Raw genomic sequence first — 25,512 nt, forward strand, 5'->3', positions numbered from 1 at the left:
GACGCTGAAAAACTTGCTCATACCTGTAATTCTGTAATTTCTGTAATTATTATGAGACCTGTTTAACTGATACATCCCAATGTCCCCATGTAATGGCCTTCCAAAAATTGCTTCAGGGTGGAAAAATGTCAAAAATATCCAGCAGCATGAATATCCAAAATATCCAGCCTTCCTTCTCAGCACATTTTGGTTTAAGTACTAAGCAGTTGGGTGGGTATTTTGTTCTTGCTGAATGCAATGCTGTGCTGGATGCTGGATACTGCAGGAACCCTTTTCTATAATAGGAGTCTCAGTTTAAGAAGAAAAGAAGTGTGATTTTCTTCTAGTTTGTTGTTTTTTTTTTTTTAATTATGAGAACAATTAAAACAACTGAAAGTATATTTTAAAGGAAATTCCAAGGAAAACATGGGACGTAGTTGCCCCTTTTTGCTCTTTGAAATCTAATTCTGTACATGTGCCTTTACCTTGTATATTCTGTACGTTCTGTATGTTATTTGCAGAGGAAGAGGGACGGGACCTGAGTTGTCTTGCTGCTTCTCTCATTCAAGTCATGCTGGATCCTTACTTTCGAACAATTGTTGGATTTCAAAGCTTAATACAGAAGGAATGGGTCATGGCAGGATATCAATTTTTAGATAGGTGTAACCACTTAAAGAGATCTGACAAAGAGGTAAAAATTAATTATATTTGCATGTGGTCACAGTATCTGCTTAATATCATCCTGAACATTTATTCATACAGAAATCTAAAAGTAAAAATGGTTTAATATTTTCAAATCTCATTACAGTAGTATCAGAGGAAGTAAGTCTTTTTCCAGGGTAGAGATATCTTTTCTTTGCCTTCTGTAGCCAGGTGAGAATCATTGAAATCCCAGGTGCAGTCCAATGGGATTTTATGTTGCTTCAGGGTTACACAGTGAGAAAGCATCTCACTGCTACAAACACTAGCACAGCTCACGTTTCAAATTGAAACCAAAGGAGGTGAGGAGTGGGGTTGGAGGGGGTAGTTTTGCTGTGAGTTTTACCAATCCTTGTTTCCATCCCTGTGGTGTTATCACTCTGCAGTGCTTTCAGAGCAGGGAGCTGCTGGAGAAGCCCTGCAGCTGCATGAGCTGACATGGCTGCCAGGGGATGGAAGGAGATGAGCACAGGGCTCAGCTTCCAGCACTGCCAGCTCATCTTGTTTGGCCTCTTCATGGCAAAAGAGGGGCTGCTAACTGCAGGTGGAAGCATAAAGGATCCAGGTTAGGAACCTTTTTCAGGGATAGTGCCCAGAGTCACAGAACAGGAACATCCCCAGAGCATGGAACCCACAGATAAACCAAGGGCACTGAGCACCAAGTGGAGAAAATGCATGAAGGAGTAAAGAAATTAGATGCCAAGAAGGAAATAATGAACAGCTATTTTGGCCCTAGGAAAGGATATACTGAAGAGCAAAAATGGGAAGGGGAAAATATTTCTGAAGCTTTACATAAACGATGTTTATAATTTTGCCATTCGTGGGCTGCTGTAGAAAAGAGCTAGAAAATGTGGTGAGAAATTAACATGGCTGAAGCATAAGCTTTCCAGTAATTTCAAACAAGGAAGGAAATACATTGTAAAAACAAGCCCAAATGCCAAGGAAGGCTCATACAAGCACTAATTTGGGAATTATGAGGAACATATAGATGGAAGAAAGGATTTTTGCAGCTGCTTGAGTATGAGGGGTTCCCAGGAAAGAAGTGACTGTGTTTTTACACAGAAGGGAAAGCTGTGCAAAGGTAGTGCTGAGAAAGAAGTGGCTAAACAGGAATCAGAGTGTAACAGTTGCACAGAATCATGAAAAATGCAAGACTCCAAATAGTTTACCCTATGGTTGAGTAATGTACAGCCAAATACCATAACTGCAGTGGAATTGGTACGATTTAGGAAAAGCTTACGTTGAATCTGATCATTCCTTGTTTCTTTTCCCAGTCTCCTTTGTTCTTGATGTTCCTTGACTGCATTTGGCAGCTGCTGGAACAATACCCAGCAGCCTTTGAGTTCTCTGAAGTGTACCTGACCATCCTGCATGACAGCGCCCGCATCTCCTTGTTCGGCACCTTCCTCTTCAACTGCCCTCACCAGCGAGTCAAGGAAAGCACTGTGAGTAGGAGGGGCTGCACCTGCTTGTCCAGCAGGAGACTGCAGCCCAGCTGCAGCCCAGCTAAAGCTTCTGTGTGTCCTTCAAATTGTCATGCTCTGTTTGGGGCAAAACACTAGCTCCCCAGTGAATACAATCATAATGACTTTCAGGTGATCTGTGCAGAGACAGTGACTAACTATTCAAGAAGAAAGTCTTGAATTTTGTTGTTTTTTTCCTAGGAAAATGTTGCTGCTCTACATTGTTATTTGTACTCCTCTGGGAAGCAAATCTGTATCTGGAACTCAGAAAGTAGAATGTAGGCAATAAATAAAATTTCATGCTTCAGGCAAACTTTGAAATCTCTTGACATAATTGTTTAAATAGTCGAAAAAGTTGGAGATGCTGCGTAAAGTTCCAATAGTTATGCACAATGGAAGCATTTAGAAAACTGAACACTTAAATTTGTTTTTGTAAACTGGAGCTTATCAGAACTGTGTGTAGAAAACATTTGATGGCTAATAAAAGTGAAACTTAATTATTTAATTAAATATTCTCCCTTTAAAGTTGTAGATAGCAACTTTACAAAGAAGTAGAATATTGAGGGACTGTTGGTGAATTCTCAAAAGGCCAGTTTGGGGGTTAAGAGTAAGCCAACAAACGACTTAATAGAATTGAAAAGTAGCTGCACAAATGCAGAGCAGCTGCTTTCTTCAGCTGTCTTGCTGCTCTGTTGTGTTCCCCTGCTCCTCTTTGCCTAATAGTTACATGCTGGTTTTAAGATTCATGAAGAAGCCCGTTTTCTTTGATTTTAATCTGCATGAATGTTAACTTCTTGCAGGAATTTGCTATAAGCAAAAATATTCAGCTGGGTGATGAGAAGGGCCTCAGGTTTCCGTGTGTTTGGGACTGGTCTCTTCAGTTTGCGAGCCGGGAGCGGCTGCTGTTCCACAACCCGCTGTACATCGGGAAGAGCGCGCCCAGCGTGCACAACGGGGCCCTCTGGACCTTCAAGCGCTCCAAGGTAACGGGGGGCTCTGAGAGGCTGTGCTCACACTCGGGGGTCGTGCTGGCGAGGCTGCAGGTGCCCTCGGATTAGCAGTAGGAGCCTTCACTGTCTTGGCTTCCCAGCCTAAAGAAATTATTTCCCATGGAAGATGCAAATTGTCGAGCCTTGTGTTTTAGGACATTTTCTGATGTGGCTGAGTCACTGCCAACATTTGCGTTATTTCACCTTTGGAAAAGTAATGACAGGCCACGTTTTCTCCCAGGGTATTTTCGGTATTACTGAAATAATATATTTCAGTCAGTATTTTCAGTAAATACTGTTATAAGTCAATCATTTATTGATGCAAAAAAAAAATATTAATTTCTTTTTAAAGGCCACAGTTTGCCCTGTGAGCCCTGCAGTAGTGACTCACGAGCTCAGAACTTTAAAGGTCACAGAATTTCTCTGGATGGTGCACCCTGGCAGTTCAGAGAAATTTGCTATTCCAATGAACGTAGAACTACAAGTATTTATTTTCTGCAGAAAAACTACAGCTCCACATTGCGAGGTGCGCCCCTAGCACTAAAAAACGGAATCATCAGTGAGCAGGAGTTCCTTCCAAGGAGAAACTCTCTGATACTAAAACTGAAGCCGGACTTCTTCCAGCCAGCGGAGGGGCAGAGCCACAGTATGGAGCAGTACTTCAGAGACTGGTTTGCAAAGCCCGTTGATTTGCACGGCATCATTCTGCCCCATCTCTCTGGAACACAAATAAAACTGTGGAAACTCTGCTACTTCCGCTGGGTTCCTGAGGCCCAGATCAACCACGGGGGCTCCATCACCGCTTTCCACCGAGTTTCCTTGCTGGCGGACGAGGTGGACATGTTAAACCGCAGCCTGCGGCAGTGCAAGAGCAATTCCTCCTGGCAAGGCCACTGCTCAGAACTGGATCAAAGCAGGATGTACTTCAGAGCAAATGGTTTAAATGACACCTCAGGAACCCCAGACTTTCTCTCCTCCTCATTCCCATTTTCTCCTGTAGGGAACCTATGCAGACGGAGCATTTTGGGAACACCTTTAAGCAAATTTTTAAGTGGTGCCAAAATCTGGCTATCCACCGAGACGCTTGCAAATGAAGACTGAGGTGATGTGGAGGTTTAAAGGCTTGGGGAGAATACAGCGTATCATTTTGTCTTTTCTAACTTAACACTGCTAAATGCGGCATTGAAAGCTGTAATAATTTTTATATACGAACATTATGTAAGATTTGCACAAATATTTAAAAGCAAGGCAAGTCATGCTTCAAATCGCACAATTTTGTCTTCAGTAGTTCTCATCTGCTGGGGCTTCTGCTCCCCCGTTCCTCATGTTTTTGGGAGCTTGGCTCATTACAAGTTATAGAGTTTCATTAGCAAACTGAAAGGTTTGGTGTGGTTGTTGGTGAGGGTTCTGCTTGAAATACCTTTGTTCTCCCAGGTAGTGACTGAAAGTGACCCTTTGATAAAATAGCTTGGAAAGGCAAAGATGAACTGACAGCTGAAATCTGGGAATACACTACTTTATCAGACTGTCTCATCAGGAGTAATACTTACTTGCATAGAATCAAACATATTTATGTTCCATGACTGATCACCCTACATTGTGCTAATGCAGTGTATCCATGGAAGGGGTTGCTCCCTTTTCTTTCTCTCCCCAAAATGCATTCATTAACAATTAGTCAGATTTGTGCTCGTTGTCATGAGCTTGACTTCAGACTGTAGAAATCCACATCAGGACAATGCACTGTTAACCTTAAAACATTTACTGTAGATATGGTATTGCAGTAGCTTTAGAAGTGCCTTTAATTGGGAGGAAACAGTAGCAGGATTACTCTAATGCAGCTGACACCCCCCCCCCCCCAACTTTTTAAAATAGATTGTTGTGGCAAGTTCTTGTTCTATCCCCTGCTTCCCCCTCTCCATTTCTGGAAACAGCAGGCATCCAGAAGAAACAGTGGGTGTTCCCTCTTTAAGGTTTAGCTTGTTTGTAAGTCCCACAAGATCCTCACCTTTTTATAAGAGCACCTCAACTACGCAGCATTATATCCCCGCACAGATCCCAATCCCTGCCAACCCTCGTTTTTTTGTAGGATGAAGTGGCTTTCAGCAGAACCCATACCCGAGCCCTGCTGGATTCCAGAAAGGAGCACTGGCTCCTCATTTGCAGTTCCACAAGGGGTGCAGTTGCTGCAGTCACTGGTAGGCAGGTGCTGCAAGAAGAGCAGTGAGTGCTGCCTTCTTTTTGCCCTGCCTGAAGGAATTCCATCCAACAGCCTCCCTCTGCTTAATGCAGCAGCCTCCTTGCTGTTCTGAAACTTTTTAAAATTATGCATCTCCCTGGATGCTGTGCCAGAAAAGGACTCACATGGAGAAAGGCAGGAGTGTGAAGAATTCCAGGAGGTTGGAGAAATAGTGCCGTGTCATTTTCAGCTGCCTTCTCTGAACAGCAAGGCTGTATTAAATGATTTCTGTATAAACAGCAACACTGTTTATACACTGAGCCTCTATCCAGGTGTTGCCTCACCAGTTAAGGCACCAAAGGCCTTACACGATGGACTCAGAGTATTCTCAGTTTTCTCAGTGGGGAGAAAAGACACTGCAGGATGGGAACACCCAGTGTATTCGAGTTTAAAAAAAGGGGAGGGGACAGGAATTGGAGATGTTGGTTTGTTTGTAAACTCCAAGTGATCTTCAGCACAGCCTAAATCACAAAGTGGGGTTTGGCTGTTCCCTGACCTCCAAGGCAGTGCTGAGCTTGCACTGCTGGGGTTGGAGAGGGAAGTAAGGCAGGGCCAAATGCAAAGGTGAACAATGTCAGGGGAGGGCCTTTCCTTTTCTACCTTATCAAACTTCCAAACCCTGTTCTATGCAAAGAAGCAGGCACAGGCTGTTGCGACACAATGCCAGGTGCTTCTGGGCAACTGTTTGTGAGGAAAAACCGTGTATTCACCTCAATTGCCTAATTATGCTGTAAGATGAGCTGAGCATGTTAAATGGGCCACAAACCAGTTGTGTTTATTTTCAAGCTTGCTGGAGCAGTCATCTCACATGTTTGTATTAGCTTGCTTTTGCCATTCCTCTTTTTCTGTTAGCTTACTGCTTTCCCTGGCCTGATACTTGACATAAAGACCTCAACCTGTGTGCTTAGTGTCTTTGGTACCAATTTTTTTTTTCTTTCAGAATGACAGTTAAAACTATAGCGTCTCTTTTTTTTGTTTGTTTGTTTGTTTCCTTAAAAGTATAACTTCTTTGGTTTAAAGGTACCAAAAATGTGTAAATAAATTAGTCCACAAAAGCAGCTGATGAAATTAAAAAATGTTTAGGCTAGCACCCCTTGAGGAAAAAAAATGGGTACTATATTTAAACAGAATTGTCTTTTATAAGATTTCAGACATTTTTGCATTTCATTTCTAAGATGTGTACAGATGCTGCACAGGGTCTTTGTATTTTATATATATAGTATAGGAGAGGGTTAAAAATAATATGCCTTTAAAAGAAACAAAACCTGTCGAAATATCTATTTGCCAGTTGGACTTAAAAAGAAACTTTATACCATTCCAGAAAGGGAGTTAGGTAAGCAGAGGCTGAGAGGGGGCACCTCCTGCAGAGAGGAAGGGATCTGCCTTTCCCTGGACTTGAAGGCAAAGCTCTTGCTTGTGTCACCTGGCCTTACTGAGGAGTCTGAGCAGCTGCTGTGTCTGGGAGTGAGCGTGTGCCTGTGGATGCTGCTGCTTCCTTGGAGTTAAACAGCTCAATACTTTCTGATTCACTTTGGAAAGACAGGTACCAAGTGTTGATTTTGAAATATTCTCCACTCTGCATAGTTGCCTTATCAAGTCAGTAGGGACTGTTCTGAGTATCTCTAATAACTTTCAAAAGCAATTTTGGGGTGTGAGTATGTATCTAACTTCTGTGTACAGAATACTGACATGCAAGCTGTATATATATATGTCTGTGTATATATATGTACACGTATTTTCAAATTTTCATTTCTGTTTGCCATTTACAACAAGATACTGTTAAATGCCATTGTTGTGTTGGAAGAGTAGAAAAGCTACCAAGCAGCTCATCCTTTTGTGTCTGTAGAAAATGTGCATTACTGCAGCTGTTCCTGAGTCGTGAGTGTGTACCACACAGGGGGAGCTCTCTGGCTGCTGCTGTGGTTGCTGAGCCCCAGTGCAGCAGCTGGGCTGAGTGCAGGGCTGGGGCTGCAGTGGCACCTCAGCCTCGGGGCACTGCCCTGTGTCACACGTGTCCTGCCTCCAGAAATGCACTGAGAACTGTGTTTGTGTGTGTCTGCCCAGGCCTGCACCCGTGCTTCATGTGCACTTGCCTGCAATACCACTCTGATCAATTAATTGCCTTGTGTTTTAATGAAAATGTAGCAAGCTGGGCAAACCTTTCAGCTTATTCTCAGATGGAAAGATATTAAAACCAAAAAACTTCTAACATGTATTTAAGTAAAGGACAAAATCTTAAATTTGCCTCTAACCAAGAGACAGAAATCTGTACCTCAAATTGCTCTAGCCAGTAGGTTTCTAATGCTGTTGCTGTGATGGTTTAGAGTTCACCATTTCAATTGAAACTAAAACCTTTGTGCCTGATAATTATTTACTGAGTAAAGCAGCAGTGGCAGAAAGATTATAAGAGCCTGATGCTGAGTTGTGAATGTGAAGTAAATTAGAGTCCATAAAAGTTTGTACCTTTCCACACTTTCAGGTGGTTTTCTTTCCCTTCCCCTAACAAAAAATAAATCGTGTGTGTGTGCGTGTTTTTTTCCAAGAATAGCGTGGACTCTGTGCTACAGAAAGATGATTAATAAAAATGATGTGCAAATTATCTTGTCTCTTGCTATATTCTCTTGCTATAGTGTCTGCAGTTTGCATGGTAATCAGAATTTCTGATAGTAGGGAACTTACTCAGTATGAGAATGAAGACTCCAGAGAAAGTATGTTGGCTGTGTGTAAAAATTAAGAGAAACCCATGGGATTTTGGTGTCTTAGAAGGGAATTAATCCTTTTAGTTCCAATTGACTGACATACTTCTGAATGAGCAAACACATCAATTTTACTGGGGCAGAACTGACTGTACTGAGTGTGGTCATTTTGGCACTGACCAACTCCTGTCTGCTACCAGAAATATTTCTCTTTATACAGGTAATCCAGATACAACAGAAGGGGCTGTTAAATAAATTAGCCTTTCATACACAGCAGCACATTAGAACATCATTAATGCTTTATACCCTACTCTCTGCCATTCTTGAACACCTGTATCTGTTTATGTACAAGTGCAAAATTCAAATACCTAATGGTAAGTGGGGACAGGCAGAGAACCACACTGGACCTGACAATCCTGGCAAGGGGCTGAACTTACCTTGCAAGGAGACTTGCCCATAATGAATTCAGGCCACAAGGGCACCATGGAAATGAGCAGGAACCTGATGGCCCAGTTTCTGTAGAGATGTTCTCAGGGCATACCAGTCTGAAGGAAGCTCTTCCTCTTCAGTGGGCAAACACCAGATTACCTCAGAGAATAAGTTTGGAATTGTGGAGAGAAGGAAAGGGCTCTGCTCCTCTAAACACAAAGTGACATGCAGTAGGTCATACTGACCGTTTTCTCAAATTACATTTTAGAATGTTTTGTGTTAAAAAGGACTACAGTAATGTTCCAAGAAACCAGGATTTTAGAACAAATTATTTTTAATAAGCAACAGCAGCCATTGGTGTGTGTTGCCCATTCCTCCAAGAACACCCGAGTTCTCCACATGCTCCAACCTCTGTCAGCTGAGGTGTTTGCTCTTGCCTCCAACGTCCTGCACATGACAAACCTCCACAGCAGCCCCCAGCTTATGCAGCTCACTCAGCCACAGCATCTGCTTCGGAGACAGGCGGTCGTGCGGGCCCTTCACCTCCACCAGCTGCAAGGAAAGGGGGATGGTTAGAAGTGTGCTCCTGGAGAAACTGGAAGATCATTAGCTCCCACACAAGAAGTATTTTTTTTACAAGTGTTAGTTGCAACAAAAATAACAGAGATTTTAGCACAATGGAAGGTCCAGTGGGTGCCGAATTATTACCCCATATTTCAAAATTTAACGGTAAGAGAATGAAATTTTATATAGTAAATATCCACCAAAACACAGACAGAAGTCCTGTTGAATTAAGATCTCTCATACTGAAAAATCAATTGTCTGCACCCTCAACTATTCCATCTGATACTGAGAGCAACTTATTCAGGTCTTCTAGAGAACTAATTTCAGCTCTGTATCACAAACACATAACAAGCTGCTCCAACAGATGAGCTGAGATGTCTTCGAGTAGCTATTCCACCACTATGCAAGGCACCATCCATGACTGTTTACTCAGTTTCTGTAGCAGACACAGCTGCTGTAGACTCAAGTAGTCCAGACATTTTCTAAGTGGTGCCATAGAACATCCTAACAACAGTCAGTGTGGGGCTGATTGGTGGCAGGTGCTTTACATTACGATTGATCAAAGACCTTTTCTTCACCAGCCTTAGCCAGTGTGGATCGTTGCTGCTCCCTAGGCCCATGGAAGCTCCAGCACAGCCGCTGGAGGAACCGATAATCACCCACTGCTCCGTGGGGGCAGGGCAGCCGAGCTGCCGATCTGACTCCACCACCACAGGAAATTGCAATTTGTGCGGGCTGACAAGTGCAAGGCTTTACACGAGGGAAGGCAGCCGAGCACTGAGTATTCCCATGCTTCCCGCACACCTTGAAGTGCTGGCTGTGCGAGCGCCACACCAGCAGGTCGGGCAGCCCCGCCCGGCAGTGCCGCAGGTCCCTAGAGAGCCGCCGGAAAACACCGCTCAGGAACATCCCTCCAAGGCAAGAGACCAGGCTCTGCAAGAGAAGGTTTGCTGGTTGGTTTTAATTTCCTACAGAACCATTTCCCCTCCCTCACAAGAATACTGGAGGGCCCGGCTCAGCTCTTTGTTTAGTCCGGTGTAACAAGACACTTAAATAGATGTTTTTTACATCGATTTCCCTGCTGTGTTCCCAGCTACTGTTGCAGGAAAATTGGCCATATGCAAAAATTGTAACACTACCTTTCAGGTGCAGGGACTTCAGCAGCAATAATGCCGAATGCCAATTCCTCCCTCCCACCATTCTCCATCTGCCATGGTTCAGTGCCTCAATAGAACCCGTGAGCACATAAGGGCCATGTGTAATTGAATGTCGAGCCTAATTGGAGTGTCCATGCTGGGCAACAGTTGCTTACCTGGACTTGCTGGAGGGAAATAAAAAGTCCCCAGTTAACCAGGGCTGTTGCTTTTCCCTCCTGAGTGGTCCAGACATCAGCAATCAGCTGTGCCAGTGTCTCTGAGGAAGCTGTGTGAAGCTGCTGGAGTCTGGCCTCGATGACAGCCCTCCTGTTCTCATAGAAGCTGTCAGTGTATAAATCCAGGGGGGATGTCTGGATGAAAAGGTAAATACAGATCTCAGGAGCTGCCACCGCAGCAGCTATTCCCAGAATGACAATGTTCTACTTCATATTTTTGTTAACTACAAAGTCACTCAAACATTGGGCTGATTTATCTTGAACGTGCCCACCACATAAATATTTATTAAATGGTGGAAAATTTGCACGTTTTAACACCCAGCGCCAGTGCAACAAGCACCGGCCACATCTCGGCCTCTGCTCTGCTGTTTAGAACGCAGACAAAGAATTCTGTGCATTCCCAGCACTCGGAGCAGTAGCTTTCCAGGCGGGATCTGGAATCGGGATCAAAACTGCTCAGGCACGGTGAGCAGTTTGAGGCGAAAGAACAAAGCCGTGATGAAGCTGGGGCGGATCCTCCAGCGCCCACAGGAAGAGTCCCGGGACAGCGCTAAACGCTGAGCTTGTAAAAAGCCCCTGCAGCAATTCAGCTTTGACACTGCTGAACAGGCAGGGCCCAGAGCCACCAGCTTTTCAAAAGCATATACGGAGTGCTTAGGAAACGGCCTTACACAAACACAAAACACAGCCTAGGAGGGACAGAGAGAATCAGGTGTGAGCTGTCAACTCATCACTGTTGATGCCTGAGGATCATGATAGCCTTGCTCTGCATTAATAAGGATAAGAGGAGCTATTTGTATGAATTCCATTTCACAGTTTTGTATGGTCTTTGGAGTTACAGCTGTCCCCTTCCTGTCCTACTTGTGAGCCTGGTGGTATTCAGCTCAGCCACAGGGACTTCTGCTTCAGATGGTGAAGAAAAAGAAACCCACGAGTTCACCTGGAATCATTCACCTTAGGGTGTTACAGGGAGCTGTTGGAGGGGGCTGTGTAATGTTGTTTGCTTGCTTCTGTATTTGTCAAAAAGGAGGGATGATCCCAAAAAATGGTGGGGCGGGTGGGGATGTTAACAAACCTGAGTTCAAAAATAAGGCTATTGAAAAGAAACAGACTTATTTTTCACAATGGAATGTGTCATCTTCTAACGAGAGGAACTAGGCTGGGGCTTAGCAGAGTTTCTCCACTGGCTCTCAAGAGCACCTTGCCCTGTGAGCTCAGCTACAGGACACAAGCATTTAACCAGACCAATCCCACCCTCCCTGACTGTGAAACCAGTCTGACACAGCAACTGGTCACTGAGGAGGTCCTTGGCAATAAGCCAAATATAACAAATAATTAAATGAAGGAAACACCAAGATCTGTCTAGAAAATCCCTCAGAATAAAATGTTAATCTAATCCCAAATAAGATTTTAATATGGTTACTGAGTCTACAGCAACGGGCAAATAAATTAATTAAAGAAAGCCTTTCAAAATTACCTGATAGGAAGTTCTGAACACGTCAGGTATGCCATCCATGAAAACGATATCCCACATTAGAATCCCATACAGTGTAATAAATGTTGAGCCTTCCCCATGAATACCTAAATGGCAGAATTTAATAAAAATGGAAACATTAATTTCTACAGCCATGTCACATGAAGAGGTACTGAGCCATCACGACCCAAAGTAGAAATATGCCACGTTCAGGTTCATGTCAGCACACATTCCCACTGCAGCTGCAAATGCAGTTCATTCTGCCCTATTCCCCAAGCCTGCTGCTCCCAGGCCAAGGGACTTCAGCTGCAGCACAGCTTCCATCCCTGCCTGGCCCCCACAAAGTTTATTGGGCTAACTCTGACAATTTTTAAATACACAACCTTTATAACAATAAAAAAGATAGAATATAGATGATGATGATGATGATAATAATAATATATTAAAAACATGACAAATATTTATAGTATATAATTAGATCTGGTATAAAATATAATTCTATATACCTGTTCTGTTTTATTGTAAATATTATATATCATGCATTTTATATGTATACATATTCTTTATGTATAGTGTGTTTTATGTGTTCATGCATGCATACATGTGCTCCTATGCATGTTTATACGTTCATGTACACATATGAGCATGTGAAAACAACACGTCAAGGACACCATGGAGGGCTTCTTTGAATACCTCAACACCAAAAGGAAAACTCAGGCTAATGGGGGCCTGCTGCTAAATGGAAGGGGGCCCTGGGGACACAGAGAGCAGGGCTCTGCACCACCTTCCTTACATTGGTCTTCACTGCCAAGACCAGCTCTCAGGGACCTCTGACCCAGGAGATGTGGGGAAAGGAATGTTGGAAAACCTTCCCTTGGTTCAGGAGGCTTAGACAACACCAAGGCAAACTTGACATCCACGAGTCCATGGCCCTGAGGGGATTCACCCAGATGTGCTGAGAGTGGGCAGACATCACGGCGAGCCCACTCACATCATCTTTAGATGGTGGTGGCCATCAGGAGAGGTGCCAGAAGAAAGCAAATGTCACCCACTCTGCAGAAAGGGAAAAGAGGACCCAGGGAAGTCCTGGTCAGTCAGCCTCACTTCAATCCCTGGAAAGGTGATGGAGTGCCTCACTTTGGGGGCCATCTCTGTCCACAAGGATGACAACAAAGTGATCATGAGTGGTCAGCATGGATTCACTACAGCTAAATAATGCCTGATGAACCTGACTGCCTTCTACAGTGAAGTGCTGTGCACATGGACAGGCTGCCAGAGATGCTGTGGAGTCTCCCTCAGTGGAGCTATTCCCCAACAATGCTGTACCATGTGCTCCAGAATGACTCTGCTTGAGCAGGGAGGTTGGACCAGATGACCTGACAGTAAGCCCTTCCAAAGCAAACCATTCAGTGGTTCTGTGATTCTGTGAACATTTCTAGATATATGTATGAACATAGGGAGACATATATATGCATGAATAGATTTATGTACATATATATATATATATACAAACACAAGGAAACACTTTTTCTCTGTGAAGGTGATGAAGCACTGGCACAGGCTGCCCAGAGAGGCTGTGGACTCACACTCCTTGGGGATACTCTAAAGCTGGATGTGGTCTGGGAGAGTTGGCTCTTGAGCTGAGGGCTGGACAAGGTGACCCCCAGAGCTCCCTGTCAACCTCAGTCACTCTGTGATGTGTGCTTGTTATTAGTCTGTTAGTACAATATATTATCTACAGGAGTATACATAATGTTACATGTCACACATATGGTTCCCACAATATGTACATTACACATGCATGATACATGTGAGAGAGTGTGTGTGTGTGTGCTGGGGTGTGTGCATGGAGCTGGCACAGGCATTCTGGATCATCACTAAATCACACATGGCCACTGTGTGCTAAAAACTGTACTGAGCCAAGAAGACCAGTGATGAGTGGGTGGGAGTGAGGAACTGAGTGGGGATTTCTGCACAATTCTCCCAAATTCTAAATATTGTTCCCTTCCTATTTACCTTTTTCTGATATGGCCACTTTTGCTACAACAGTATTATCAATAAAATAAAACTCTATTAATATATATATTTTGTAAAAACATAAAAATTTTATCTTTAAAAATAATCTGCCTAACTTTCTGAATTTTGCTTTTTTCCTGTAAAACACACCTATATATTCTTAGTAGCTGATGGCTTTTCGTAGATCCTAAATTGTAAAAATACATGAAAAACTACTAAAAGAGCCTTTTGAAAAATCCTGCAGTGTTGTGCTATTGGTATATACTGTTTTCATGGCCGTCTAGTACCAAAAATCAGTGCAGGTTTAAATTTCCTTAGTGACACTCCCTTAACTGATTATGCTGTTTTACCCTTAGCTATTCAATGGTAAGGAAGGCAAAGTAAGCAATTTTCTTTGGAGATGAAGAAAAAACACTGAGGTTTTTCCTAATGCATTTCAAAACCATCTCTAGTAACTGAAGGCAGCAAATTATTAAAGGCCAGGAAGCAGGTCAGCTTGAAAATACATATTAGAGCACTTTGGTAAGGAAGTGATGTATTAGAGGTGTTTGGGAAGGAAACAGCCTAAAATCTGGTCCAATGAAATCAGCTAAAACTGGTCTATTAACTAAACTGATTAGTATATAGTTTCTTTACTTACTCCCACAGTTATTTTACAGCAAAATATCCCCAAACCAATAGAACTGTTACCCTGATCGAAACCATTCCTCCTGTAATGGGTTAATGCCAGCTCCTCAACTGAGCACATGACTGTGGACACCCTGCAGTCTTCACCTCCTCCATCACCAATATCCTCCATGAGAAACACTGATTTTCCCATTCCCGTCTGAGGACACATCTTTCCACTGATTGTAACCTGAAATATTAAAACATTTGGTTACTTTCCAGCATCACATTTAAAAAGCTTTAGCCCAAAATCCCCCTTTCAGTTTTCTTAAAATCAGAACTAGATTTGTTTCCAAAAATCAATTGAATAAAATTTAACCCGTTATTCCCGTGTAATCATCATGTTTATCTTTTATAAACCCTCACATTTTTAAGAAAACAAATGTCTTGCAAAAATTCTGAGCAGATGGGAAAGTAGACTTTGTATATGCAGGACTAGGAGCAAAAATGCAGAAGACTGAGGAGACAGACTCCAGGCTGAGACAAAGAAGGGCTGCAGGGAGACATGTCATGAGGAGGCTGAGAGAGAAAGTGAGGCTCTGCTCTGATTTTTCCCAGACAGAATTATCCTTACAATGGTATGGAAAAGATAGATTTTTTTTAAAAATCCATTCTAACATGATGCAAGTGCCCCACGCTGAATATTTGCATAACACAAATTTAGAATGCATAACTTTCAAAGGTTCCTAAAGGACAGTGGCATTATTTTAGGCCCTTAATCTAATGCTGACAACATGTTAAGGTTGCTATTACTTTTTCTAGCACACAGAATGCTTGGCCTGTAGCCACCAGAGGTAATGCACTGATCTGATCAGACTCTTCAGCCAGAAAGGCTCTGAGGGCATTACTGATAAATTAGTGGAGTTTATGGCTGATCACACCCATAACAAATATAAAGCAATGCAAATTAGATCAGTAATGATCTAATCAGTACAGCTGACTAACTTCAGATAAGCTGACAGACTAGAAGTATTTGATTACAAGAAGCTTTTGTTTTAGAAACACATTTGCATTCCTTTTGCTGCACCATGTCAGTCAGAGGCTGACAGCACGTAGCAAGTCTCCCAGATCACTTTTCCTTGTCAGAAGTGAAAAGAGCTCACGAGTTGCTGCTCCCTTGCTTACATGTGTCACATCCTGCACGGTAAGGATGGGCAGGTCCTGCAGCAGGCCCTGGAACTGCTTGCAGCTGGGGGAGTCCCTGATGCGAAGGGCGCGCTGGCACAGGGACAGGCGGTGCCCGGTGCGCACAGCTGGGTCTGCCAGCCCTCTCCGGATGCAGCCAATGGCCTGGCAAACAGCAAGGGGACAAACAACAACTCACCGACACCTCTGCACACCCCTCTGTACAAGAGCAATTGATTTAAGCACAAACATGTGAGCGTACAGGACAGGGCCACCTTGCTAACTGATGCGGTGAAGTTCTAACCAACGAGTAATTTTTTGCACAGGGAGGCTTCTGGATTCAAATTTATACCAGTAGAGTAAAAAAATTCCTCTCAATTTGTACTGATCGGTATAAGATTAAGAAAGTGGATTCATTTTCTCAGTTGAAACTGGTTGTCTGACCTTAGGATCCCTAACAAAATCTAAAAATGCATTTTTAGGAGACTCTACTCCACTGTTCTTTCCATAAGAAGACTTTAAAAAATGTTTTCAGACAATGCCTGCAGTGTTTCCAGCTTTCCAGCAGCAGCTGTGAAGATACCTTCTTAGTGTTTTTCAAGTGCTGATGTAAATTCAGAGCCAGCCGATCCCACCATCTCCCTCTGCTGTCAGCACAATACACATCCTGGGCCAGGAGGCTCTGCAGCTGCTGCACTGCTTCCTGTAGCAATGGGAATGTACCTTTATTAGTTCGATTAGAAAACCAAGTTCACTTAGCTTGTCACTTTCCCTTCTAACTAATGAATACTACAGAAACTTTGTCTCTGGACAATCCAAACCTCCTTTTTACTCCACTACCAAATATACCCATTTCAGATCCATATGTGTATCTTAAAAACTCTAGAATAGAGATATTTTTATGTAAATTTAAAGGTTAGCTACCAAATATACAGTATTTTTATCCTTTCTGTGTCCCTTATTGTATATGAAAAGTATCTTTAAGTATTACTTGTTGCTTTTTTGCAGAGGTGAAGTCTTTTTCAAAATAATCTGATAACATGTAAGTCAGAGTCTTTTGGAGATGTGAATTCCCTAAGGAAGAGGCAAGGATTTCTAGAAGACTTCTCTTCCAAGATTTTTCTTATTTAAAAGCAATAGCCAAATCTAGTGAAACACAGGTATCTTTAAATAATGAAACAAGCACATCTCAGCCATAGTTTTACGAGGTATTACGTATGGCTGATCTTCAAAGCATAAGCAGAAATCAAAACAATTTAAAGCTTTCTAAAGCAGCACAAAAAAGGCCTCTTTTCCCTTAAAAGTAACTAGAACTGTAGCAAGCCCTGGCAAACATCACCACCACTGTCCAGCCACATCAGAAATGTATATTGATGTACAAAAATTAAGCACATATTTCTATTCACCTCACCATTTTACCTTATACTTGTGAAGTCTCTGCAGAATTTCAACTCCTTGAGAAAGAATTCTTGTGTACACCCAGCCAACTGTGAAACGTCGCAGGTAATCAGGTAAAAGTTTGTGATAGCTGAAAAGTAAGAGCAGTTCAGATCAATTTCCTTTTGTCAGTTTTAGTAAGAATACTTATACCTAAAGCATTTACCAAATTAAATGCCTTATATATCCAAACTGATCAGAAATTACTATCCCAACTGCAAAGTCAAGAACCCAAAGGTAAGGCAATAGTTTGGCTTAGGGAGCAGGTACAAGCTGCACTTGCAGAGCATATTTTAATTTCAACACCAGTCAAAGTATCAGTTAATCAGTTTTACAACAGATGCAAAGCAGTAACTTACTACATCGTATTTTGTTACCAACTCATTCTCATAAATCAGGAATTTAACTTCAGAAAAGAAAGCTGAACAAAAGAGAAAGTCTCAAACAGGAATTTCCTGCCATAAAAGAAGACTAACACCTTTTCAGTAGGCACCTCTGTGTTTCAGGACAAAGTCTTTTGTCCTGAATGTTTTATTAAAATCAAAATAGATTTTTCTACTGTCTACAGTGTAAAATGGAACAGACCTCCAGATTAACCTCTATGAATACTATTTTAAATCAGTTGCCATGGAATTGAATATAATGCCAAACATAAGGCTTTAACTTGTGGTGTATCATTAAGCCAGAAATCAAAATACAAGAAAAAGTGATGAAGGACACTTCAAACCCAATACATGTTATTTCAGTTCTCAGATATCCCGTAACATTTCCTGAACAACACCCACTTGGAAATCTAAAGACATGAATAACCCAGCATGTTTTCCCATAACATTTGCAACATACTTTTGTTCACAGTCAAATTTAATTTCTGCTTATTGCCATTTGTTTGAAAGCCATTAAAAAAAAAAAAAAAACTATGACAAGGGAAAAATAAGGCTCTTGTTCTCCTGCACTGGCACATCGAACAGAACTGTTTTAGTGCTATATCCATGCCTAGCAACTCTTTCCCATGATTTTATAAAAAAAGATCTTTTCATATTGTAACTTAAATGCTAAACAATCAGCAAGTTCCAAGCTTTCAGGAACATTGAAGTCTCTTGCTTTATCAGGGTTAAATAACATCCCCAGCTGATAAGCCTCTCTCCAAAGGAAAAGTACCCAAGGTAAGACAATACACTTAAGTATCCAGTCCTCTACCTCAAAGAGGGGTGATTCTTCAGTTCACTCCAGGTTTCTTTAGCACACAAATAGAGATGACTAGCTTCTTCCCAGTTCCCATTTACCATAGAGCTGGCTATATCATTTGACAGATGAACAGCAGTTGCATATCTGTGGTAAAAAAAACTACAACTTTATTATGCTTAAAAAGCATCTATAACTGAAAGAAAGAAATTCTTTCCCTTCCAGTCTCCAAAGGCGTTGAACCATCCAAAGACAAGCAGCCATCTTTATTCCTAAGCTTGTAGAATTAGCAGAGTTTAAACTAGCAGGGCACATTATGTTTAAATTTAGAGAATACAATTTTTGTTTAGCTCAGAATCAGCACAACAAATGAAGAAACAACTTCCGTCACATGATCATGAAGCAAATAAATAAGGTATTTTGTTTCAAAGTGTAAACCATCATGAATTACAAGTCCTACCTCGATACAAAAATATACTTTAAATTAATTGCAAAATTAGCAGTCCTACACATTTACATCTGGAATTCTACACTTGAATTCTTATTTGCCTGCACAAATCTTGCAGTAAAGCTTTTCTAGAAATGGACAGAGTTCCAAGTTGCCAAAACTCTCCCCACCTGATGAGATCCTCTCTGTCCTGAAAGACCTGTGTTTTCCTGTTCACTGTGTAACTGGGGAACACCATAAGCCCCATGTTTGCCCTAAGGACTGTGGAGAGCAGGCCTTGCCCAGCACTGCTGGATTCTTCCTCCTCTAGCGACTCAGGCAGTGAAAACAGCAGCAGGATTCGAGAAAAGACAGCCCGAGCACCTTTGCAGACCCTGACACATTTTCCAGCCAGGTTCTTCACCCTGGAAGGATAAATAAAAATATTATAACATGGTTTTTACCATGACTTGTAAAAACTAAAATATACTGAATGAAGTTTGAGAACAATTTTTTTTCAAGCCAATTAATGCATAAACTTGATCTTCCTTGAAAGAAGCGGGGAGACTACGCAGTTTAGTATTTACCCTTTCCTTTGACTGACTGTGAATTGAAATGTCGTGCCACCTTTTTTATTAAGAAATTTACTTAATGCATTCCTCTCTTGACATGGCATCTAGATTTCAGTCACTGGAAGCATAACTTCCATTCACCTGAAAAATTTAGCTGTGAATATTTACCTTTTTAAAATCACTGTCCCAATACCAGCCTGACTCCTGCTGAAGATCGAACGCTGTTTTGACAACTTCAGAAAATCATCCACAAGTTGCTGTTTCTGACCATTTGGGTTTGGCAAGTGAAAGACTTTTGCCAGTGTTCTTAGCTCAGGGGCTGAAAGCAAATCCAACCCTTCACACAGGTCTTCCAATTCAGATTCTAAAAGTAAAATTATCCACACATATCCATTGTGTTATACACACACATTCAAGCAACAGCTCAGACTACATTCATACAACCTAGTACTAATCTAATGATTCTGGTTTGATGCCTGAAAGACAGGCTGGAAATAAAACCCCCATAGACTGGTGTCTACAGAGCAGGTATTTGTTGATTGCAGCACTGCAGGTGATGGGGATTGCTCCTCCTAACTCACCCACCTTTGTTAAGTGCTGTGGTATATTCATACAGTAAGTATTGTTTAGTGGCACTCTGTCATTATAGCATTATCATATATACACCAGAACTAATTTACATGGTATGACCTGATGATTATTAAATAGTTCTTTTGCACTGTGCTTGCACCTCCCCAATCTGGGGAGCATCAGGGGTCTTTGATGAAGGCTTCCAAAGTCTTCTTCTCATCTGAACTTTTCAACTTTGTTTATGGAGCATGCACAGCTATGGTGCTCCTTCGTCATAACCAGTCTAAATTCTTTATTTTGTGGCTAACTGGTTTTACATTTGCCAATTCCTCATTAGTACTGTACTTACCTATCTCTGAAACTATCCACCTGCTGAGTTTTTTTCTTCTTTTTTTGTCTATTCAGCATTAAGCAGCTAGGTAACCAAACACTCCATTACATTATATAGAAAGTTATTTATATTAGTTTGTATAGGTATAAAAGTTAGGATTTAGGTTATATTGGTATCAGGTTATATAGATATAAAAAAGGTTGTGATTTAGGTTATACTGATATCAGGTTATATAGCTATATCAGATTACATTGATATCTTATAATTCAAGTTATATAAGCACCTTGTAACTTTAAGTTATATAGGCATCAGGTTCTTAAAAAATGTATCAACAAATACAATCTGGTTCACCCTGAAATTCTTCTGGACCTTCTTCTGGATTCACATGTCTGCTTTGAAGGAATGGAATAACGAGAAAAAGGACACCCTTTACAACTTCAAAACAACGGCAAAGATGGAAAAATTCTGTTGACTTATAAAAAATATGCTGTCCAGAAAAACTGTTCTTCTCTATTACCTAATTTATTTATATTTTCACAAGACCACTCATCTACCTGAAGCTTTTGCTCTGTTCCTCTATTCTCTTTCCTAGGCACAGACAAACATGTAGTGCATTGAACTCTACCATGCCACAACTTCAGATTCTATTTGTAGTATTTTAAAGGTTTATTAATGCTGGCCTTACCTGTTTGTAGAAATCTGGCCTCAGCCAGTTCTTCAATTATTGGTGACAAATCCATGCTTATCTCCCCATACTCTATTTTGTTCACCTTTAACCAGTTCAGCTTGCGTTGAAAAAGTCTCACGTACAACTTCTGCCCACCAACTGCAAATTTTATTTAAAGCGGGGAAGGACAAAAAGAAGAGTAAATTCTAAACACTGTACTTTGATGTAAGAAAAATTACTTTGATGTAAGTATTCTCTAAAACACATTTTAAATATCCCTGTGTTCTACAAGCAGACTTGGTAAAATACCAGTCTTACCTTTCCAAGTAATTAATGTTTATTAGAATCTTTAAGTTTTTGTAGGTGGAAAAGTATTACAACATATTTTGTAAGCAATGTACATTACCAAAATGCATTTTGACATGCTTACCCTTCAAGAAATATTTAGTTTTATAGAAAATGAACTTCATTTTTCAACCCTGCATTCTGTGTTGTTAAATAGGTATTTTTGCTTTCATACACAGTCATTCAATAACCAAATATTTCATGCTAGGGAACAAAAGAAGCTGCAGTCTGACAGAATAATTTCATAATCACACAATACCTCTCTGTGCAGCATTCTTCAGATTCTTATTTTTCCAAAGATAAGCCAAATTATACTAACATATCTACTGAAGACAACAAGGAAAAGAAACTCCTATTAATTTGATTTTTATCAGGGAAGTATTCCTTTAAAGTATCTTTTAAAAAGACTTTTTAAATACAATGCTGAAATTCAACAAAATAGCTTATTAAATTTTAGCTGAAAATAGTCTAGCTATTATTACTACATTCAACAACCTTTTGAATATTTAATTCAACCCCCATTAACTTGTAAATTTTTTACCCCTTTCTGCTGCTGCCTAACTGGAATTGATCATTAACAAAAGAACACTGAAACACTAGCAGACCTAGACATACTTAAGAAATGGCAGATAAACACTAAATATTTATTTAATAATTCTCCTATTCTTATAAGACTTTTTCAGCCTATTTCTTAATAGAATCTTTCCAGGATCAGTTCACTGGGACAACTACATTCAGACATAAAAGGTTGTCATTTTCTCTGTGGGGTTATAACTCCTTTAAAGTCTGTCCCCAGTTTTTATCATTCTGGAGAAAGGAAAAAGGTTAACACATGGACATTTTTTCTCCACACCATGGAATAGAACAAACTAGTGCTGCAAGAATAAATTCACAGTAAGTTTCATAAATTTACATTAAGTCAGAGAAAACTCCTGAAGAATGGTAGACATTTCAGCAGAAAATAATTAAATACTGGAAAATACCTATATTCAAGCAACTTCATAGTACTAAGGAGGTGTGTGGGCTTTTTTGTGTTATGATAACTGAAAAATGACACTTGGGTTGAAACGTCTTATGTGGGACAGATAGTAAAAGAGTATCCTGCCTGGTATTTCTTGAAGGCAACGACATCCATCTGTCAGCTGTCCAGGATTTGTTATCTATTGACTTAGCGCTATCCTTCACTTCTCACACCTCAACTGCTGCATCTTTCCTACCCTGTAAAGAGAGATTGTTTCATCCATGACCCTCACATCCAGTGCAGACATGGATTTATCAGCACCACTTTGCAGTAATTCTTTCTGTATTCCCAACTCACGTGAGAGGAGAAACATTTTATATAACAGAACAAGCTCCTGTTACTGATCAGTGTTCTTCACATCCAGGGAACAGTGTGGAAATGGGGAAGGTGTTTCCTGAACTTCTCTTTTAGTGTATGTCAAAGTAGCCAATGCCTGCATATACTACTGGCCTAACTGTGAGTTTATTCCTGGATCTTTGGATGCGATTGATGTGCATCTACTGCTTGCCTCAGAAGGCCACTAACAAGAGTTTTGTTGCTTTCTTTCTTTCTATATTCCCCTTCAACTATCTCAGGATAAAGAAGGCATTACCAAGCTCCAAGATGTTAGTACTGTAATATTCTTATGGTCTGGAGTGCACCAATGGGCTCTGCACACCCTGCCCCCTCCCCCCCAGCTTTGGCTGCTTGTGTCCATGGCCAGCTCAGATCCATTAGGATGCAAGCCAGGCTGCTGGGATGGCTGTGTGAGGCTGTCGTCCCTGCCCCCCCATTCTCTCAGGAGCTGCACCTAACAACATTAGAAGAGTTTATTTACAAAAAGCCACTGAGGGGTACATCTCCTCAGAAAAAGGAGCTTCTTCCCTTAAAAAAACTCATCAAGTTAAATTGTCAATTGATATAGCACTTCTCACATAAAACTATGTAACAATGTTCTAAGGGGGAATATGGAAATAAATATTTTAAACGAAGATACCTGATAATTTGTAGAACTTGGTTATAATGTTCAAATCTTGTTCATTAAATAGTCTGACATCATCTTCATTCTCCAACACTGCTCGCAGCACTACTAAAAAATTCTGGAGGTAGTATGGGTGGCCAGGAGAGCTGGGCACAGAGAGGACCTCATCTATTTTGCCTAGAATGTCCGCAGTGGAATCCTGAGACTCTGCCTTTTCCACACTTTCTAATGAAGCATGGTCCATGTCATTCTTAAAGTCTTCAAGAACTTCCACAGGAAGTACCTCTGCCTCATCCCTGATAAAGCAATTTTCTGTCCCACAGTTCACTTCTGTCTTTGAAGAAGGAGTAACCTCAGTGTGACGCCGAGTCTCAACTTCCAAATTACTGGTCAGCTCTGCTGCAGTACAGATGGCTAGAGATATTTCAAATTTATCAGGACTAAGTATCCCACCTTCAGACCTGCTTTCTGCTTTGGTGCTCCTTGTACCAAGTGGGAACATTTTGTCATTACTGTTATCAGCCAGTAAGGGTACTTGAACAGTATCTACAAGGTCTTCTCGATTACATTTGTTTATTTCATTTTGAAATTCAGGTTCCCTCTTTGAAAAATTTTGTTCCTGGTGCTCTCTCTGAGAAGGCTGATTTTCTTTCTGAGAACTCTGCCCAGCATCAATCTCATCACCATCATCATCATCTGGCGCTGCAGCACTTCCACAAGCACTGTGAACAGCTGGAGGTGAAGAGTTGATCTCTTCATACAAGACCTGTTTTTCTCTCTGCAGACAGCGTCTTCTGGACAGTTTTGAAGACAAGCTTCCCAAAGAGACTGTTCTAACTATTCGAGCCTGGGATTCATTGTTAACACTAAAGACTGAACTATTACTGCTAAAGTAAGGACTAGTCTGTTGTGCTGCATTCACTCCTGCTCTCAATAAATTACTTTTGGAAGGACTTGTTTCTAGATTTAAGAGGTTTTTTGAAAAATATGAGCTGGAATTATTGCTCAGATTTGCAGCTGGGGGGCCCTTATTCCTAAAATAATTCAGTGTAGCATCAGTGGCACCAATCTCACTATGGTTTCTCTGACATGTTTCATCAATGTGCTTATTTATTCCATATCTTGGGACCAATTGCCCACACATGGGACAGTTAATTTTGGCAGGGGGTACATTGTTAAAAAAGGAAGTAATAGAGGATGATGGTGAAGGTGGAGATGGTGTTCCTTTAACTTCCACTTTTTTTGTTGTTTCTTTTTTCTTCTTATTTTTACTGAGTGACAAACTTATTTGGGATCTTTTGATTCCTGAAGACCTAGCTTCTGCCATTACTAAACTTCACAGAGATTACATGGCACAGACAACTCCATTCAGGCCATATTTCTTTATTGCAGTATTTAAAACAACTTTTCTTGGCTTTTCCTTTTCCATTTGTAATCCTCTGGCATGCTTTGAAAAAAATAAAATACATTGAATGAGTGGTCGTCTAAGGTACCAGGTGCAATCAAGATGAACAGAAGACAAGCAGAGAAGTCAAGCAATCCTTAACTTACAATGCTGCTGTCCTTTAGCTTGCCTCAGCAGGCAGGGAACCACTCCACAGGCAAGCTGAGCACTGCAGCTACCTTTAAATGCCTTAATAAATGGGAAATTAATCTCAAGTTTGCATTTACATTAGCAAGTAAACCTGAAATTCAAACAGGCAAATCCTCCAATTTTCACAGAATAGTCAGAGTTGAGAGGCACCTCTGGAGATCATCCAGCCCAACCCCCTGGCCCAGGCAGGGTCACCAGGAGCAGGTGACACAGGAACACGCCCAGGTGCGTTTGGAATGTCTCTAGAGAGGAGACTCCATGACCACCCCCGGGCAGCTCTTCCAGTGCTCTGCTACCCTCAATGCGAAGAAGTTCCCCCTCATGCTGAGGTGAAACTTCTCGTGTTTTAGTTTATGGCCACTGCTCCTCGTCCTGTCGCTAGTAACATTTTCCCCGTTTTGCTACTGACAGACTATTTTCGGTGCCAAGCACCCGTTTCCAGAGCACCCACCGGGCTGCCCTGCAGCCCTCACCCTCACGGCTGCCGTGCCTGCCCGCGGTGCGCCCGGCCCGAGCTCTGCCAGGGCCGGGGCTGAGCCCAGCGGGGGCTCCGGATCGCTGTCCGGGTGCTCTGGATGGCGGGGCCCAGAATGCCGAGCGACTCCCGGCGCTGCCATCCTGACTCACCCGCCCCGCTGCAGCCGCAGCCCCTCTCGGCGCTGGGAGCCCCCTCGGCCGCCCGTGCCCCCGAGAAAAG

The 25,512-nt window shown here is 41.7% G+C and overlaps 2 protein-coding genes across 2 annotated transcripts in view; one reads left to right on the forward strand and one right to left on the reverse strand.

The window, feature by feature from the left end:
• Nucleotides 1-7,959, forward strand: part of MTMR10 (myotubularin related protein 10) — a 35,921-nt gene extending 27,962 nt beyond the window's left edge. The window contains exons 13-16 of the mRNA XM_062501213.1: nucleotides 501-670; nucleotides 1,953-2,123; nucleotides 2,942-3,124; nucleotides 3,632-7,959. Of these exons, the coding sequence (XP_062357197.1) occupies nucleotides 501-670; nucleotides 1,953-2,123; nucleotides 2,942-3,124; nucleotides 3,632-4,231 (1,124 nt within the window). The 3' untranslated portion in view covers nucleotides 4,232-7,959. The remainder of the gene's footprint in view (nucleotides 1-500; nucleotides 671-1,952; nucleotides 2,124-2,941; nucleotides 3,125-3,631) is intronic.
• A 921-nt stretch (nucleotides 7,960-8,880) lies between these two features.
• Nucleotides 8,881-24,581, reverse strand: FAN1 (FANCD2 and FANCI associated nuclease 1). Its single transcript, XM_062501356.1, has 13 exons — nucleotides 23,237-24,581; nucleotides 20,913-21,053; nucleotides 19,495-19,690; nucleotides 18,946-19,179; nucleotides 18,343-18,474; nucleotides 17,128-17,236; nucleotides 16,292-16,411; nucleotides 15,709-15,873; nucleotides 14,608-14,773; nucleotides 11,905-12,008; nucleotides 10,368-10,562; nucleotides 9,860-9,988; nucleotides 8,881-9,043 (listed from the first exon to the last, which is right to left on the reverse strand). The coding sequence occupies exons 1-13, from the start codon at nucleotides 24,546-24,548 to the stop codon at nucleotides 8,906-8,908; spliced, it is 3,141 nt and encodes a 1,046-aa protein (XP_062357340.1). The 5' UTR covers nucleotides 24,549-24,581; the 3' UTR covers nucleotides 8,881-8,905.
• Nucleotides 24,582-25,512: the final 931 nt, after the last annotated feature.

This window comes from Cinclus cinclus, chromosome 13 (assembly GCF_963662255.1).
Source record: "Cinclus cinclus chromosome 13, bCinCin1.1, whole genome shotgun sequence".
Classification (NCBI taxonomy): domain Eukaryota; kingdom Metazoa; phylum Chordata; class Aves; order Passeriformes; family Cinclidae; genus Cinclus; species Cinclus cinclus.

Excerpts from the sequence above, each read along its gene's own strand:
- FAN1 (XM_062501356.1), bottom strand. The coding sequence starts at position 24,548 with ATGGCAGAAGCTAGGTCTTCAGGAATCAAAAGATCCCAAATAAGTTTG. Across the intron at positions 16,412-17,127 it reads AGAGACTTCACAAGTATAAG|GAAGCAGTGCAGCAGCTGCA; the intron begins GTAAAATGGTGA and ends CCATTGCTACAG. Across the intron at positions 9,989-10,367 it reads TTTCCCTCCAGCAAGTCCAG|AGCCTGGTCTCTTGCCTTGG; the intron begins GTAAGCAACTGT and ends CTTCTCTTGCAG.